Here is a 15,060-nt window from a genome sequence, read left to right on the forward strand (position 1 = left end):
GGGGCAGCCGGGCGGGGCTCGGGCGGAGCGGAACGGTTGCGGTGGCGTCGGCGGTCCTCAGGACTCTTTGGGCGCGTGGTGCGGAGGGATACGGCGATCGGACGGTGGTACGAGGGTAGGGTGGGGGCGGCGGAGGAGCAAGGCGCGCTGCCGACGTGAGCGCGACGGGCGGGGACTCGGGTTCCGCCGCGCCGGCCGGGCCGGGCCGAGCCGGGCCGGGCGGGGGGGAGGGGGGTGAGTCGGTGGCGTTCTCCGCCGTGAGAGGGAGAGCGAGCCGTGGGGTCCTGACGGGCACGCGTCCTCCGCCAATGAGGAGGCAGGGCCGATGCGGACCCCGCGGCGATTGGCCGGCGGGCGGGAGGGGCGGGGCAAGCGCGGTGTCCCGCCCCCCGCAAGGACACCCCCGCCTCCTGCGCGCAGGGCCGGCCCGGCATCATGGCCTCGGAGCTGGAGAGCCTCAATCCCGGGCAGCGCATCATGACCTTCCGCCCCACCATGGAGGAGTTCCGCGACTTCAGCCGCTACATCGCCTACGTGGAGTCGCAGGGCGCCCACCGCGCCGGACTGGCCAAGGTGCGACACTCCCTCTCCCCCCGGGTGGAGGCCGGGCCGCCGGCCCCGGGCCGCGCACCGGCCGCCTCCGCCCTTTGTTTACGCCGCGGCGCCGGTGGGGCGGGCGCGCCCCGGCCGGGGCTCGGCCCGAGTTCCCCGAGTTTGACGCTGTCCCCGGCCGCGGCCCCCGCTCCCGGCCCGTGTGTCCCCGCAGATCGTGCCGCCTAAGGAGTGGAAGCCGCGGCAGTGCTACGATGACATCGACGAGCTCGTCATCCCTGCGCCCATCCAGCAGGTGGTGACGGGGCAGTCCGGGCTCTTCACGCAGTACAACATCCAGAAGAAGGCCATGACGGTCCGCGAGTTCCGCAGGATCGCCAACAGTGACAAGTACGGCTAGTCCCGGGGAGTTATGGGATGGTTTGGGTTGGAAGGGACGTCAAAGATCATTTGGTTCCCCACTCTGTCAGGGGCAGGGACTTTTTTCTCAAGAACAGGTTGCTGAGGGCCCCTTCCAAGCACGCTTTGAACACTTGTAGAGATGGGGCATCCACAGCTTCCCACTGGGGTCAGGTTTTTGGTACGTTCTGGGGCCAGCAGTGTGAACGTCATGCTCTGGGAAGATGAGGTTGCTTGTACAGCAGGCTGCGCGTGGGAACCTTTGTCACCCGTGCAGCAAGATGATGCGTAATGGCAGCAGAACTTTTTGTTTGTGCTGTGGGCTCCTGTCTGTCTGTCCCCAGTAGCTAGACCATTGAAATACTTAAGTAGTGGAGAAAGGAACGTTCATGATGTTCATGTTTCATGTTCATGACATAAAAAAGGAGATGAAGAAAAGATCACTTGAAAAGGAGTTGAAGTAAAATAGCCTTCGCAGTAACTAGAAATAGCATTGGAATTGCCAGCTATAGTTGGTCCATCATAGATTATTTTATCTTTCAAAAGCAGTACAGACCAGATATTTTAGAATTCTATTTAATAGAATAATTTGATGGAAGTTTTACATTATATATGTAATTGTCTGGAATCTATGTATATAGGCACACATTAAATAGGTGTTAATAGTAAATTTGATCCCCCAGTGCTACAAATAGTCCAGTATAAAGTTAGCCAAGAATGGGCATCAAGAATAGGTATTTTCCTGGAAAGCAGAGCATGTTTGACCATGGTGAGTCTGTGAAGGTTTGGTAGTTTCACAGTGGCAGAAAAATTTGGGTTTGTTTGGTTTTGCTTTTTAAGTTGTTCTTTGTATCATTTCTGCTTTTCACTCTGTTGTTGCTTCTAAGTAGCTACAGCTAGAAAGTGAAATTGTTCTGACCCCAGAAAAGTGCACAAAGCAAAAATGAAAGTAAACTGAGAAATGGGGAAAGTAATTTTCTTCCTGATACTTCTGTTCCCAAGTATCACAGAAACAGAGCCATGAGTGCTTACACTTTTTATCTGGCTGGTAACACACATTAGGTATTTTTATTGTAACTTGCCATTTTTTCAGTCGGGGAAAACATTGGTTTGGGCTTGTCAAATATCAAACTGCAAAGTCTTTAGTATCTTTCTTGTTTTTTTCAGGTACTGCACACCCCGCTACACAGACTTTGAAGACCTTGAACGAAAATACTGGAAGAACCTTACGTTCAATGCCCCCATCTACGGGGCTGACGTTAATGGCACGCTCTACGACAAGGTACGGAAACTGTTCTGGTTTTCAGGTAACAGTTATCCTGGTATATTGCATTCCATAAATACTAATGTGGCATTTGACTCTTACCTTTTGGAAAGACCTAATGACAGCATAGTTCCAGCTTCTGGAGTAGGCAGCTGACAGAGGTGGCATTCTAAGGGACCTTTGCTAGCACTTCATTGTAGTGCAGTTCAGTTTAGGAAAGCAAAAACCTCTATTGCCCAAGCATTGCTTTGTCCTGAAAGGCGTGTGAGGGAAGTGTTGATCAGCAGATCTGTGCTGCTTTGGTATCCACTGGTGTGTGTATTTTTGTGGGACACCGCTGTAGCTGTTAGGTGGTAGGATGATAACTGTCAAGAGACAATTTGCATTCTGCTTGCTTGTCTCCTAAATTACCGTGGTTTATTCTTTTAAAATATGTTTGGAACGAAAAGTGGTTTTGTTCAAGAGGGTTCAGACATCAGCTCAAACTCAATCAACATCAGCTATTGTTCTCTGCTAAGTCTGTAGCTTCATGATTATTTCTCCTTTGTAGTCATTATGTTGACTGGTAATTTTTTTTCCCCTCCTTAAAGGCCAACAAGCAATCACTATGCAAACTACCGTGCAAAACTTTGGGTTTAGGTGAACTAGCTCACAGCTTGAGCTGTGTAATTCTGTGTTGTACTGTTTCACAAGTGTCTGTTAAGCTTTTGCAAACTGTCATCTCAGCTATGTGGTTTTGTGCTTTGTAATCCTTGTTTGACATGAGGCTTGTGCTTTTCAGCATGTAGATGCGTGGAATATTGGCAGATTGAACACAATCCTGGATGTTGTGGAGAATGAAAGTGGCATAACCATCGAAGGAGTGAATACTCCTTACCTATATTTTGGAATGTGGAAAACTTCATTTGCTTGGCACACTGAGGACATGGATCTTTACAGTATTAATTACTTGCATTTTGGGGAACCCAAGTCATGGTAAGATTTTCTAAAGAATCTTCTAGGTGTAGAAAAGCAGTACCATAAAATATTGGAGTCAAAGTCATGAAACTAAGAGTTTACTAAAATAATTACCAGTATTCTAGTCTTGCACTGAAGTTCTGTCTGATGACAAGAACACTAGAAATCTGTAAGGACCTGCAGAGCAATGCATGTCCTCAGTAGAATTTGTTTGGTTACCTTCTAGAAGGGTCTAGCTGATTTCCTAATGTAGAGAGTTCTTCTGAATTACAGTATAGCATGGATGCTCTCTGCTGTGGTAGAGCCAAAACTTGCCCCAAATGCTTATCATTTCCTGAGGCTCTAAAATGACCATACAGAGAGGTATGGTCACACAGGCACTGGGGAAGCGGGCAGTTCTCAACAGACTTTGAACTGTAGCTGTTTATCATATATCCAAACATCAGGCTAGCAGATGTCACTGAGTGGTTTGTCCAGTGTCTCAGCTTTCTTGATTCCTTTTAGGAGAGGCTTCTGAATTTCTCTGTAGCATGAGTTGCATTTTAAGAGTGAATCATGCCTTTCTGTTCACAAATGAATTTCTCAAGCAACTTCAACAATTGTTTCCATGGCATTTTTGTTGGAAACAAGTAATTTTGGCTGCCTTTTATTACAACTTTGAAGAAAAAAATAATAGCTAGCACAATGTGACCCATGAACAACCCCATGCAGTGGCAGTAGCAGGGAAACATAAAACAGAATAGTTCAGTCTGTTGAACTATTTGGCCATTACTTCTTCTACAGTAGTACTTGGAAGAAGTGAGTTTTGCTGGTATCTTTGATTAATTTAGCAAGGAATCCTTTCAGAATACAGCACTGTATTCCAGAGTGAAAGCAAACAAAGTGAGTTACTTATTTTAGACATACCAGACAGGAGTTTTGTGGCACCCATACAAAGGTGTGCACAGGGAGAGACATAGCATTAAAGAGCACTCCATGAGTTGTGCACATGTTAAGGATGTGGCACCTGACTTAGTCCCATCTTTGTCTGAGCAGCTGAAAGAGGTGACTCACTTTTCTCTCTTGCCCTGTGTTCCTCCTTGCACTGAATATACTGGAGATTACACAGCTGTGAACTGAGACAGTTCAGTAAGTTCTCTTCACTTTCTCACTGCAATTTGTGTTTTGCTGCACAGATCTGGTAATTATGTGCATCAGACTTTTTACTTCCTTGACTGCTTGAGCAAAAGTTGTTGAAAGAAATGGTTAGCTTTTGGGTGTTTATTTTTCTTGGGATAGAAAGGTAAAAGTCCTCAATTAAGATTTTTAGCTTTATATCAAACTTTGAAAAAGACAAGTGTAGAAATAGAGATTTTATTTATTTTTAAGTGATTCACATCTTCACGACTGATGATGATTTCCAGTCAAACTTCAAGATTTTGTTGTTGTCACTTGAACTTAACAGACTTGTTTTTACAACTGCAGGTACTCCATCCCTCCAGAGCATGGGAAGCGGCTGGAGAGACTTGCGAAAGGTAATCAGGCAGTTCATGTCCTGCCTTTTCCTAAAGATGGGATGGACAGCTGCAATGGGTTTCAGCTCTTTTAGAGAGCACAGGTTGGCATGACTGAGCTAATAATTTGCCTTTCAGGATATAGATTACATTACTTTTGAATGTTTGCTCATAGGGTACACACAAGAGAAATTGTCACGTAGCAAATAATGAACTTGTGGTCTGTCTAACCTTTAATGAGAAAATCCTTAGCTATTGATCATTAAAACTGGAATGTTATGGCCAAGGGAGGATCCTTCTATTTGAGGTCTTTCTTATGTTCTTTCAAACTGGCAGCTGTTAAAAGAGAAATCTTAGGGAGTTGTCATTTTTCTTCAGCGTGCAAACTAGCACACTTCAAATAAGGTGGTCCCTACTTGTAGGGAAAAATTGTCTAAACAGTAGTTTTTCATAAAACTGCTGAAAAATAAATGTAGTTTGAGCATGGTGGTAACATCTATCCTTGTCTTTATTTTAAACAGGATTTTTTCCAGGAAGTGCCCAAAGCTGTGAAGCATTTCTTCGTCACAAGATGACTCTCATTTCTCCATCAATTCTGAAGAAATACGGAATTCCATTTGATAAGGTGTAGAAAAGTAATCGTGGTTTTACCAGCTTGATCAAGAGGTTCCTGCAGCCTTGTCTTGTTTCTGACAGCAGCCAGTAGCAGATGCTTAGAGAGGAAAATAGGAACAGTCAGGGTATAACGCAATCCTTCCTATTGTACTTCCATTTATCTGGCAGTTGGGGCCTGAACGAGTTTGAGACTGAAAAATCTGTCAAGGGCTCCTAAAAACAAAAGCTTGGTTTTCTGCAATATTGATTTTTTTAAAATTTTTTAACTTAAAACTAAACATTATCTTCTGTGTTAGATTCACTTCACTGTTTAGATGTGTATTCGGTGAAATGAGATCTTTCTTTTCTGTTTCAAATTTGTCCATGCTAATTTTGTTTGTTGCAATCTGCTTCCTCAACAGAAAATTAGGGTTGTCCTTATTAATATTTTAATGACGTTAGTAACTTTCTAGGCTCCCTTAATGACCTGCCATTCCCTCTCTCACACAGAGATACTAAAGATCTAGGCTTGGAATTCTTATTCAGATATACTGTATCATCTGCCTGGGCAGCTGAAGGGTTCTGTTGTCATAAGCCTTTACAGCGGGGAAATGTTGAAGAGCAAGACTGACTGAGAGTTGTACTCTAATGTGAACAGCAGAAGAAATCAGCAATAAATTTTCAAGTTCTGTGTGAATAGAAATTTGCTCAACCTTAGATAACTGTTCAGCCAAACCTCTAGTGATATAGATAAGTATCTTTATGAACTTCATATAGATGGTGACAGAGTATTTTGTATGTATAACCATGTCTATGCTAAATTGACCAGTTGTGCTGTGTTTTAGTAAAAAAACTGTTGAGCATGGCTTTTTAGTAAACAGATATTTAACATAAGTAGGAAAGTAGTGAAGGTCAGTAGCAAGTCTGTCCATTGCAGTAGGGAGCTCCAGCCACCATCTGCGAGTTGGATTTTTGGATGTGCTGCAGAGAGGGATACAGAAGCTCCTTTTAATCATATTCACCAAGTACCTTCTTAAACTCTGAATAACACTGTGATGTCTCATTTGTCTTCTAGGTGACACAGGAGGCTGGAGAGTTCATGATAACCTTTCCTTATAGCTATCATGCTGGCTTTAACCACGGCTTCAACTGTGCTGAATCTACCAACTTTGCTACTCTTCGCTGGATTGAGTACGGGAAGCAGTCGGTGCTGGTGAGTGGTCTGTTGCCATCATTAAGCTCCCATTGTTAGTTTTAAAAGAGTGGTTTCAGGCCTTTTAAGATGTGACCATCTCATAAAGTAGCAACATCCAGGCAAAGTCCTGCTTGATGCCTTGTGTCAACCATGGATAGCATGCAACGTGCTTTGTAACTTTGTAACTTTTTTGTAAGTTTGTGCAGCTCAAACGAAGCTTCAAAGAAAGGCATGGAACTGGTTGTGGTTCCAGAGGTGAAAGAATATGCTTGGTGGGCAGAGCTCATTACTAATTTTCTCCAGTATTTTAACCGTTATTTATTGACTGTTTAGCCTTGAATACAACTTCAGTAACTTAAATGACTTATCAAAATAAATATCTTGGCTGAACCTTTAAATTGAATAGCATTATATCCCTGTAGAGGTGCCTTAAAACAAGGGTTATGTTTTCAGAAGCTACATTGAAGTGAATGCTTTGAAGCACTAGCTGTAACCACATTAGGGTAAGGGGAATCTCTACTGCTCTGGGTAGGCCCTGTGTGGCTCTGATTTCTTCATTATAGTCTCTGGTTTTGCAGCCTGTTTCTGTATGAGCCCATTTTAAAACACTCAGCTTCTGCCATCAACTCTGTAAAAAGACCTATGAGTTTTCTTTCCTAACTGTTGTGATAACATCTGGTTTTCTGTTTTGTGTTTTTTACTGGCTTTTCTGACATTTTTAGTAACCTAATATATACCCTTTTGATTTCCTGGGAACGAATCTTGGGAGTTCTGAGGCTCAATTACATGTCACTGTGCGATTTTGTTCCTTAAAGTCTTGAAAGCAAAATGCTAGAGAAATGCAGAGAATGGCCTTACTTTAATATTTTCTGTGACTTCAGTGCTCATGTCGGAAGGACATGGTGAAGATCTCCATGGATGTGTTTGTGAGGAAGTACCAGCCAGATCGTTACAAGCTTTGGAAAGCTGGGAAGGACGTGACTGTCATTGACCATGCTCTTCCAACCCCAGAGGCAGCAGAGTTCCTTAAAGGGGATCTCATGCAAAAAGTCAAGAATGGGAAACACTGTGCTGAGGAGATGGAAACAGAAGAGGCTTGTAAAGAGGAGGTGGATGGGGATGAGACAAAAAGGTACAGCTTCATATAGCCCTCTGCTTTTCTATTGGATTCTTAGAATTTGAACCCAGTTGCAATTAGATGTTTGCCATTCTGATAAAACAGTGAAAGTTAGCAATAATCTTTTCTTTCCTGGAAATAGGGTTTACTCTTAATATTTTTTACTATTTAGGTCCACATTAATAGATAGTCTGTGGTGAGCAGGAAACACACCAGCTTGGAAGGTAGTTCTTCATCTTGGGACATTGCTCCAAAGTCTGTATTGGCAGTGTGTACCCTGCACTGACAGGCCAGAAGAAAAAGAGGGAGTACTGAGATCGTGAGACAATACTTGCTAGCAAATTCTGGTACAGTCAGTGCTGCAAACTGTGGCATTGGTGTGGAGTTCCTGGTTGCTGAAGGTCAACAGCCTAATCATCTTATATTTTGCAGTTTAATCTTTTTCAGTCAGTACCAGCTACTGATCCTAAAGCTGTCTTTGGTGGTGGATTTTTTTTTTGTTGGTTTGATTTGTTTGGGGTTTTGTTTGGAGGAGGGCTTTTGTTTAAGGTAAAAAATGTGTGGCTAGAGCAGCTGCCTTAATACATGATTAACATGCTGAGAAGTCAGCTCTAGGGATTACTGACTTCTCCTCTATAAAGGCAAAGAAAACACTTCAGAATAATTTGGAAACTATTTGGCTTTCCAGAGGTTGTCTCATAAAACACTGATCCAGACCAGACTGTATTTTATGCATTCACACAGAAATTTAACACATTTACATGTTTGCTAACCTGACTTAGGGATTTGTCTTCTGCAGCATCCCCAAGCACCGCATAGGAACAAAAAGGCACAGGGTCTGCCTGGAAGTGCCTCAGGAGGTGAGTGAGAGTGAGGCCTTCCCTAAGGAGGAGCTGAGCTCCACACAGTATGAAGAGGATATGGCAGAGCCTTGCGAGAGGCCCACAAATGAATTTGTGCAGCAAGGTGAACAAAGGCTCAAACTTCCAGGTAACTGTGCTAGGCTTGTCTGGGGCACTCTTCAGTATGATGCTAGTTGGCAGGATGCTTTTGTGTCCAAAAAAGCAGACACTGGTTTGTCAGAGCCACTGCTAGCCCCTCAGAAATTTACTGTTATACAACTTGAAATATAACCATTTTCTAGTTTTTGATTTTTACTCTTTATTTTGCCTACCTGCATACAGAAATATATGGGATGCCTCAGTAGTCTAAGCTCCTTTGTAACTCTTGTGCAATGTGACCTGTTTATAGGAATTGTATAGTATAATGTACACATACTTCCTGGTACTGTGGGTATGGTATGCTTTATAGGTGTGTTACTTGTAATTTTGTAATGAGTTGGCTGGACAAAATTCATATGGCTTGTAATGGATGAGTTATCCTTGCTATTAGGGGAGGAGCAAGGGGCCTATGGAGCAACACCAGAAGAGGGAAAACAGGTGATGCCCTCTCTTGTATTTTGTTTTCCAGCCCTTTGCAGCTTGTATTTAGTAATCTTCTATTGGTTTGTGGGGTTTTATTTTTTTTTTTTTTTAATTAAGTCTTCCATGAACATTTGTAACCTCTTACCCACAGTAATATATGTCCAGGAGTTGGGCTGGTTTAGCTATATACATGTCTGTATGAGGGATCATCTCTGTTTATTTTGAACTCGCTGTGTCTTCTGGTTTTGTTTGATATACCCTAGTTCTTGTGACGGGAGAGGCAATGAACAGATGCTTTTATTCTCTCCCTGACTACTCCATCTATGACTTTATAGGTGTTTGAATTAATCATCTACTCTTCATATGACGTACTGTTGCTTTTTTGTGTGTAGGTGTTTGCTTTTCTATTTGGCTTTGTGCAAATAGTTGCACAAATGATCTCTTTCTGCCCAGACTTCAGAAAAACTCAGTATATCCCTTTTTCCAGATGGTGTGGAGTCAGCCAAATTTGAAGAATTGAAAACGGTGAAGCTTGAGGTGGAAGAGGAACAAGAAGCAGCTGTACTGGATCTCTCCATTTCACATGCTTCAAATTCCACTTCAGTGTTGCCAGCTTCAAAGCAGAGTGCTACATCCACTGTTCAGTCCAGCTCACCTGCCTATTCTTCAGACTCTGAATCATCTGATCTGTTGGCAAAACGAACTCTTCCTGGGCCAGCCGGGGTGTTCACAGTCCACAGCTATGCTAAGGGGGATGCCAGCGGATCCGACAATGAACAGACTTCAGGGAAGAAAGCCAGTGCCACCTCCAGTGTCAATGAGCAAGAACTGACAGAGGTATGAATGGCAAAAGAAGTGAAAGCTGGAGGCCTGTAATTCCATGGTCAGGAATTTGCTGTGACAAAACTTCCTATCTGTGTAGGAATGTCATCCCACTGGTGTATGCATAGCAGGTTGCACCTCTGAGTTTGGCTAAACACACAAGAATTCAGGTGAAAGCCTTATATACTTAGCCTTTCAAGTAAGCAAGGAGATCACCTGTCTTGAGAACTTCTCTAAACTATTTATGTGCTGTAATGGAAAGGATAGCTTCGTGTTTTTGACATGGTAGTGTTACAGGATGATTGAGGTCATTTTGTACTAAGAGACACCTGTTTGTACCTAAAATGAATCTGATTTGTTCCAGCCTTTATTGCAAGCACATTCATGTGATGAGGGATTTTTAATATAAAATTGCATACATGGGTGCATCTCTGTGTCCTTTTAAAAGAGGAGAAAGGATGCAACAAAAATATGGTTGGGAGAACGTAAATCTGAGTGTTTAAAAGCTACCAATGAATGTTTTACTAAACAACCTAAGAGAAGAATTAGAATCTTATCTGCTAGTGTCTTTCCAATATTTTGTTTTCCTCTTTAAATCTGTGTTTAGAGAATGGGGGGCCAGTAATGACTTCCTAACAAGTCAAGATTTACACCAAAGGAGCAGCAGATAGACCAATCTTGATAATTAAGCTGAAACTGAGAGAGTTGCCATGGCTGTTTAAACCAGACATTCTGTTGCTGATACAGACGTCTCCATTGCATGCTTTGTATGGGGAAACGGTGAAATTTTGAATGGGTGTGCATTGTTTTCCCCAGAGTGGTGTACTTCAAAACAAACTTTCCATTAGGTGGTAATTGGAAATGCTAATTTCAATATTTCTTAGAAGTCTTGTATCCAGCTCTGTGTAAAGAGAACAGAAGTAATGAATATTATGCTCTCTTCTGTCTTCTTTTATGAAAATAAGATATTTAAACATACATAAGATGCATTTAATCCAAGATTTACTTCTGCTTTTAAAAGAAAAACAGATTTTTAAATTAGGGTAAGTTCTTGTCTAGAGGGACACTTCCTGGACTGTTGAAATCATTACCTTTACTGCCCTGCTTGTCAGGTTAGTGGTAATTTTGTCAGTGTGTCACTTGTTTTTGTATGATGCTAAGGGAAGAGGAAATAGCTGTTGTTGCAATCTCCTTCCAGTCTGTCTGGTAAGACATCAATGCAAGTAATAAGCAGAAAGGATGAAAATGTCCTTCATTTAAAATAACCCTTTTAGTTTGAGATGTCTATGAGCTCTGTGTTTTTTTCTAGTTTATTTTATTAATTTTTTTACTTTTTAAATTTGGAATATCTTAAGTGGCACACAAACTGAGGCTTCTCCAGAATCCATGAGACTTCTTATCATGGCTCTTTTAAGTTGAACCATCCAATTTGTCCTTCTGTGTTTCTGTCTTTTACATGATTCTTTAAAGAAACAGCATGAAAAGCTACACTGGGACCTCTGAAAAGTGTCCATCTTACTGACTCAACAGAGCTAGTACAGCTCTGTCCAGTTTTTTCATAACAGAAGTGCTCTGTGCACTTTGAAAAAGAGTTTAGAACTGAAGTTACTTTGTTAGAAATAAAATTGTGGAAGCGTGTGTGCATTTTGAAGAAGTTTCTCTAAGTTCAAAGTTAATTGCTTCCAAAATGGTGTCAAAAGGGCACATGCTAACTGACAGCTGAATTGCTTCTCCTGGTCCAGGTGGGAAAGGAGTATGTAAGCTCCGTCAAGGAGAGTAAGAAGTCCAAGGGTCGTCGCCAGCCGTTGAGCAAACTCCCACGTCACCACCCACTCCTGGTGAAGGACTGCATCAGTGATGATGGTAAGTACAGCCTTTTGCTCTTTGGGAAATTGGAGAGAAGGTCTCAGCTTCAGTGAGCTGTGTGGGATATTTTAGTAAGTAACTGGTGATAAAGAGGAGTCAGTAAGTGACAGTTCTGCCTCCTAGACAAGGTGCATATCTCATTGTATCATTAAACTTGTTTCTCAAGTGGTGTCATCTTCCTTTCCTGTACTTTTCTTTGGAAAGGAAAATTAAACCACTATAAGAGACTGTTGCCTAACTGCATCTGCCTTAGAATATTCCAGTTGCTGATGTAAATATTAATGATTTTAAAAAAAACAAAACTCTAACACTAAATTCTTTGACTGATGGCTTTAGTTTTGATGTAGATGTAATTTGGAGCTGGTTCTGTTCTCACACTAAGCCTATTTTGTTGTCTGCACTCTTGCTTGATTAGTAGAAGCCTCTTAGAAAGGAGACTGAGTTACTGGCTTCCATCACCCTTCTGTCAGTTCGCTTTCTTGCAGTCTTTCTTTCATCTCCATTCATAGCTTCTTGCCTTATTTAGTTTCATTTACAAGAACATCTATAAAAGGCCACATAAGCACTGTGTGAATGCTCTCTTATCACAGAGGCATCAGAGCAACTAACTCCTGAAGAAGAGGCTGAGGAGACAGAAGCGTGGGCCAAGCCACTGAGCCAGCTGTGGCAGAATCGGCCACCAAATTTTGAGGCTGAAAAGGAATACAATCGCACCATGGCCCAGCAGCCCCCATACTGTGCTGTTTGTATGCTCTTCCAGGCGTATCAGGTATGAAACCAAGGCTGTTCATGCTATCACAGAGGTAACAGAGTAGATGCTGCTGTGGCACATAGTTTTAAATATGTGGGTTGGTTTATTGCCAGTTAACAAAAGCTCTATCAATGTTGCAGTCTTCCCCAGGAGTTGTTCTAGGAGAGCACAAGTGGGGGAACATCCTCACACCTGTGATGGGCCCCTCTGGGTTCCCAGGGGCTCACTCAGCTGGTCAGCAGAAGCTTTTGTGTTTTGTGGCTTTTGCTCAAACCACAGAATAGAGCTCAAATGTCGCAAGAACTGACTAAAATCTCACTTCTCCTTTGCAGACTGACTCCTTCATTTCTAAAATCTTTTTATGAAAACACTTTAGGTCCTCTCATAGTACATGGTGGTCTTTGATGAGCTGGCAAGGCAGAAAACCTTTTACTTAGAAGAATTTAGGGTTGTGTTTGTAGATGGTATAGATTCAAAGCTGTCTTGTCTAGTATCCTTGACAGTAGCTTGGGACGGGTGCAGAAGTCCTTTGTCACGTTGAATAAATGTGTAGGCAGGAGTCCTCACTGAATTTTTTGATATACCTAAGATAAATAATTTTAAGGTAGCTTGAATAGTTGTCTGCATGTTTGACCTGCGACTTTGAGATAGTTTGACTCTTTCCATACACTAAGCATATTTGATTCATTTGTGATGACTGTGTAGTTGTGGTGGCACTAGAAACCTGTTTGGAAAACATGTGGAAAACCACAGTTTTGGAAATAAAGACCTCACATTTTTGTTGAGGATTTTGATTTCATATAGTTCCTAATTTTAATGAAAACCACAGACCATAGTTTCTGTTCAGTCTTGCTATTTCTGTCGGAGAATAAGTTCTTAGGAATGGAAATTCTACTTAGGAACTGTGTGGTACATGAGGATTTCACTAGTGCAGAAAGGTATAAAGTTAAAGATTTAAAGATAGTTGTAGATTTCTTAAGATCTTTTTTGTAAGTTGCTGTTGAGCAGAAAACTCATAGCTGCAGGTTTTCAAATGTCTGTCTACACGAGGCAATGGAGCAGAAACTCTTCCAAGATTTGAGCTGTGGTTAGAGTCTTTGTTCCAACTTCAGAAAGTCTGTAGCAAGTCTGGAAACTCACTTCAGTTACCCATTCAAATAAAAAATTGGCACAAAATGCCAGACAAATATGCACTTTTCCTTTGGGAAGAAGAAGAGTATCTGCTGCTTTGGAGAAAAAAAGTCATTATTTTCTTCAATTTTGTTACAGATTTCTCTGTCATTTTGTCTTTTGCTTGACATGCAATGTAAGTCTAAATCAGTAAGTTTTACAGAATTAGACTAAACAAGACTTGTTGAAAACATGTCCATTTCCTTCCAACTGTGAGCATTACCTGGACTTTCTCTCCCTAGCTTTTGAGGCACTGTAGGAGGGACAGTGCAGATTGATTCTGCTACTGCAATTTCTGCTAACAATAATTTTAAAAGATTAGGCAAGCTATTTTGTGGTAGTCTACAAGGTACAAAAGATGGTTTAAACATTTTTTCAAAGAGAAAAATTAATTTTTGTTTAGCTGTTCAGAGGAGTAGCTTGAATGGAAATATATGTTTGTAAACTTTGTATGTCTTAGCTGCTTGATTTGACACTGCTTTAGAAGAATAAAATACAAAAGATTAGCCTGAAAGTCTCCTGAGCTTTATATGGGAAATTGCATTTTTAGTCTGCTTATTTTCCAGGAACAAATTAGTTTTAAAGCCCACTAGACTTGGTCAGAACTACACAGGGAAAAAATAATGGGGATTGTAGTAGGTGTCTATCTGTGTTTTGGTAATCCTTCCATACTGAGGTAAGATAAGTGTACACTGATGCATAGTAGTGTTGTGATCCTCTGTATTACAGAGGGAATAAGCAGAAGAGGTGTTGCCTGTAGAGCATGAGGTGGGGTTGGTGATTCCACCTCTTCTGTCAGAAGAGATGCAGTTTAATGTGTATCTTGTTGCTCATTAGAGGGATGCAATTCAGACTTTAAATTTAGTATTTGAGTAGAAAGTAATTTCATTCTGAAGCCATAGCAGCTGAGGATTTTATAAATGTAATAATAAATAGTTATAAACATAACTCTACTTTCACCTAACCTACTGCCTCTATGATCTTTCAATACTTTAATTTTTTCTTTAAACTGGATATATGTATGAAATTATATGTGAGTAAAAATGATATGAGACCATTTTACTTGTAAAATTTAAATTCCCTATCCATTCCCCACAGGCAGAATGTGAAGGCAGCAGTCAAAACTCTGGAGTAACTCCAGCTGCTGTGGACGGGAAGATCCGAACTAAACCCCTGATTCCTGAAATGTGCTTTACTGCAACTGGCTGCAGCACTGACCTCAATCTTTCCACTCCCTACCTGGAGGAAGATGGAACCAGTGTACTCATCACCTGCAAGAACTGCCATGTCTGTGTTCATGCAAGTGAGTGCACCCAGATGTTACCCTAAGCTCTGGTGTTCTCTGTACTGAGACAGTACATCATAGCAGACCTCTGCTAGTTGATCTAATGTACAAACAGACCAAGGTCAGCCCTTACCAGAGGAGTATATACTTGGGTGCTGGCCTGTGGGGTAG

At 41.8% G+C, this 15,060-nt stretch overlaps 1 protein-coding gene across 2 annotated transcripts in view; it reads left to right on the forward strand.

The window, feature by feature from the left end:
- The window catches only part of KDM4A (lysine demethylase 4A), a 22,989-nt gene continuing 7,929 nt past the window's right edge, over window positions 1-15,060 (forward strand). Inside the window, exons 1-14 of one of the 2 annotated variants that reach the window (XM_015635884.3) lie at window positions 1-107; window positions 421-573; window positions 767-942; window positions 2,119-2,233; window positions 2,997-3,190; window positions 4,637-4,686; window positions 5,187-5,290; window positions 6,335-6,472; window positions 7,336-7,586; window positions 8,371-8,561; window positions 9,483-9,832; window positions 11,560-11,680; window positions 12,274-12,452; window positions 14,703-14,907. In XM_015635884.3, coding sequence (XP_015491370.1) covers window positions 436-573; window positions 767-942; window positions 2,119-2,233; window positions 2,997-3,190; window positions 4,637-4,686; window positions 5,187-5,290; window positions 6,335-6,472; window positions 7,336-7,586; window positions 8,371-8,561; window positions 9,483-9,832; window positions 11,560-11,680; window positions 12,274-12,452; window positions 14,703-14,907 — 2,212 coding nt within the window. In that variant the 5' untranslated portion in view covers window positions 1-107; window positions 421-435. Of the gene's footprint in view, window positions 116-420; window positions 574-766; window positions 943-2,118; window positions 2,234-2,996; window positions 3,191-4,636; window positions 4,687-5,186; window positions 5,291-6,334; window positions 6,473-7,335; window positions 7,587-8,370; window positions 8,562-9,482; window positions 9,833-11,559; window positions 11,681-12,273; window positions 12,453-14,702; window positions 14,908-15,060 lie in introns of both variants that reach the window. The other variant, XM_015635885.3, reaches the window with a different exon arrangement.

The sequence above is a fragment of the Parus major genome, chromosome 8 (assembly GCF_001522545.3).
Source record: "Parus major isolate Abel chromosome 8, Parus_major1.1, whole genome shotgun sequence".
Classification (NCBI taxonomy): Eukaryota; Metazoa; Chordata; class Aves; order Passeriformes; family Paridae; genus Parus; species Parus major.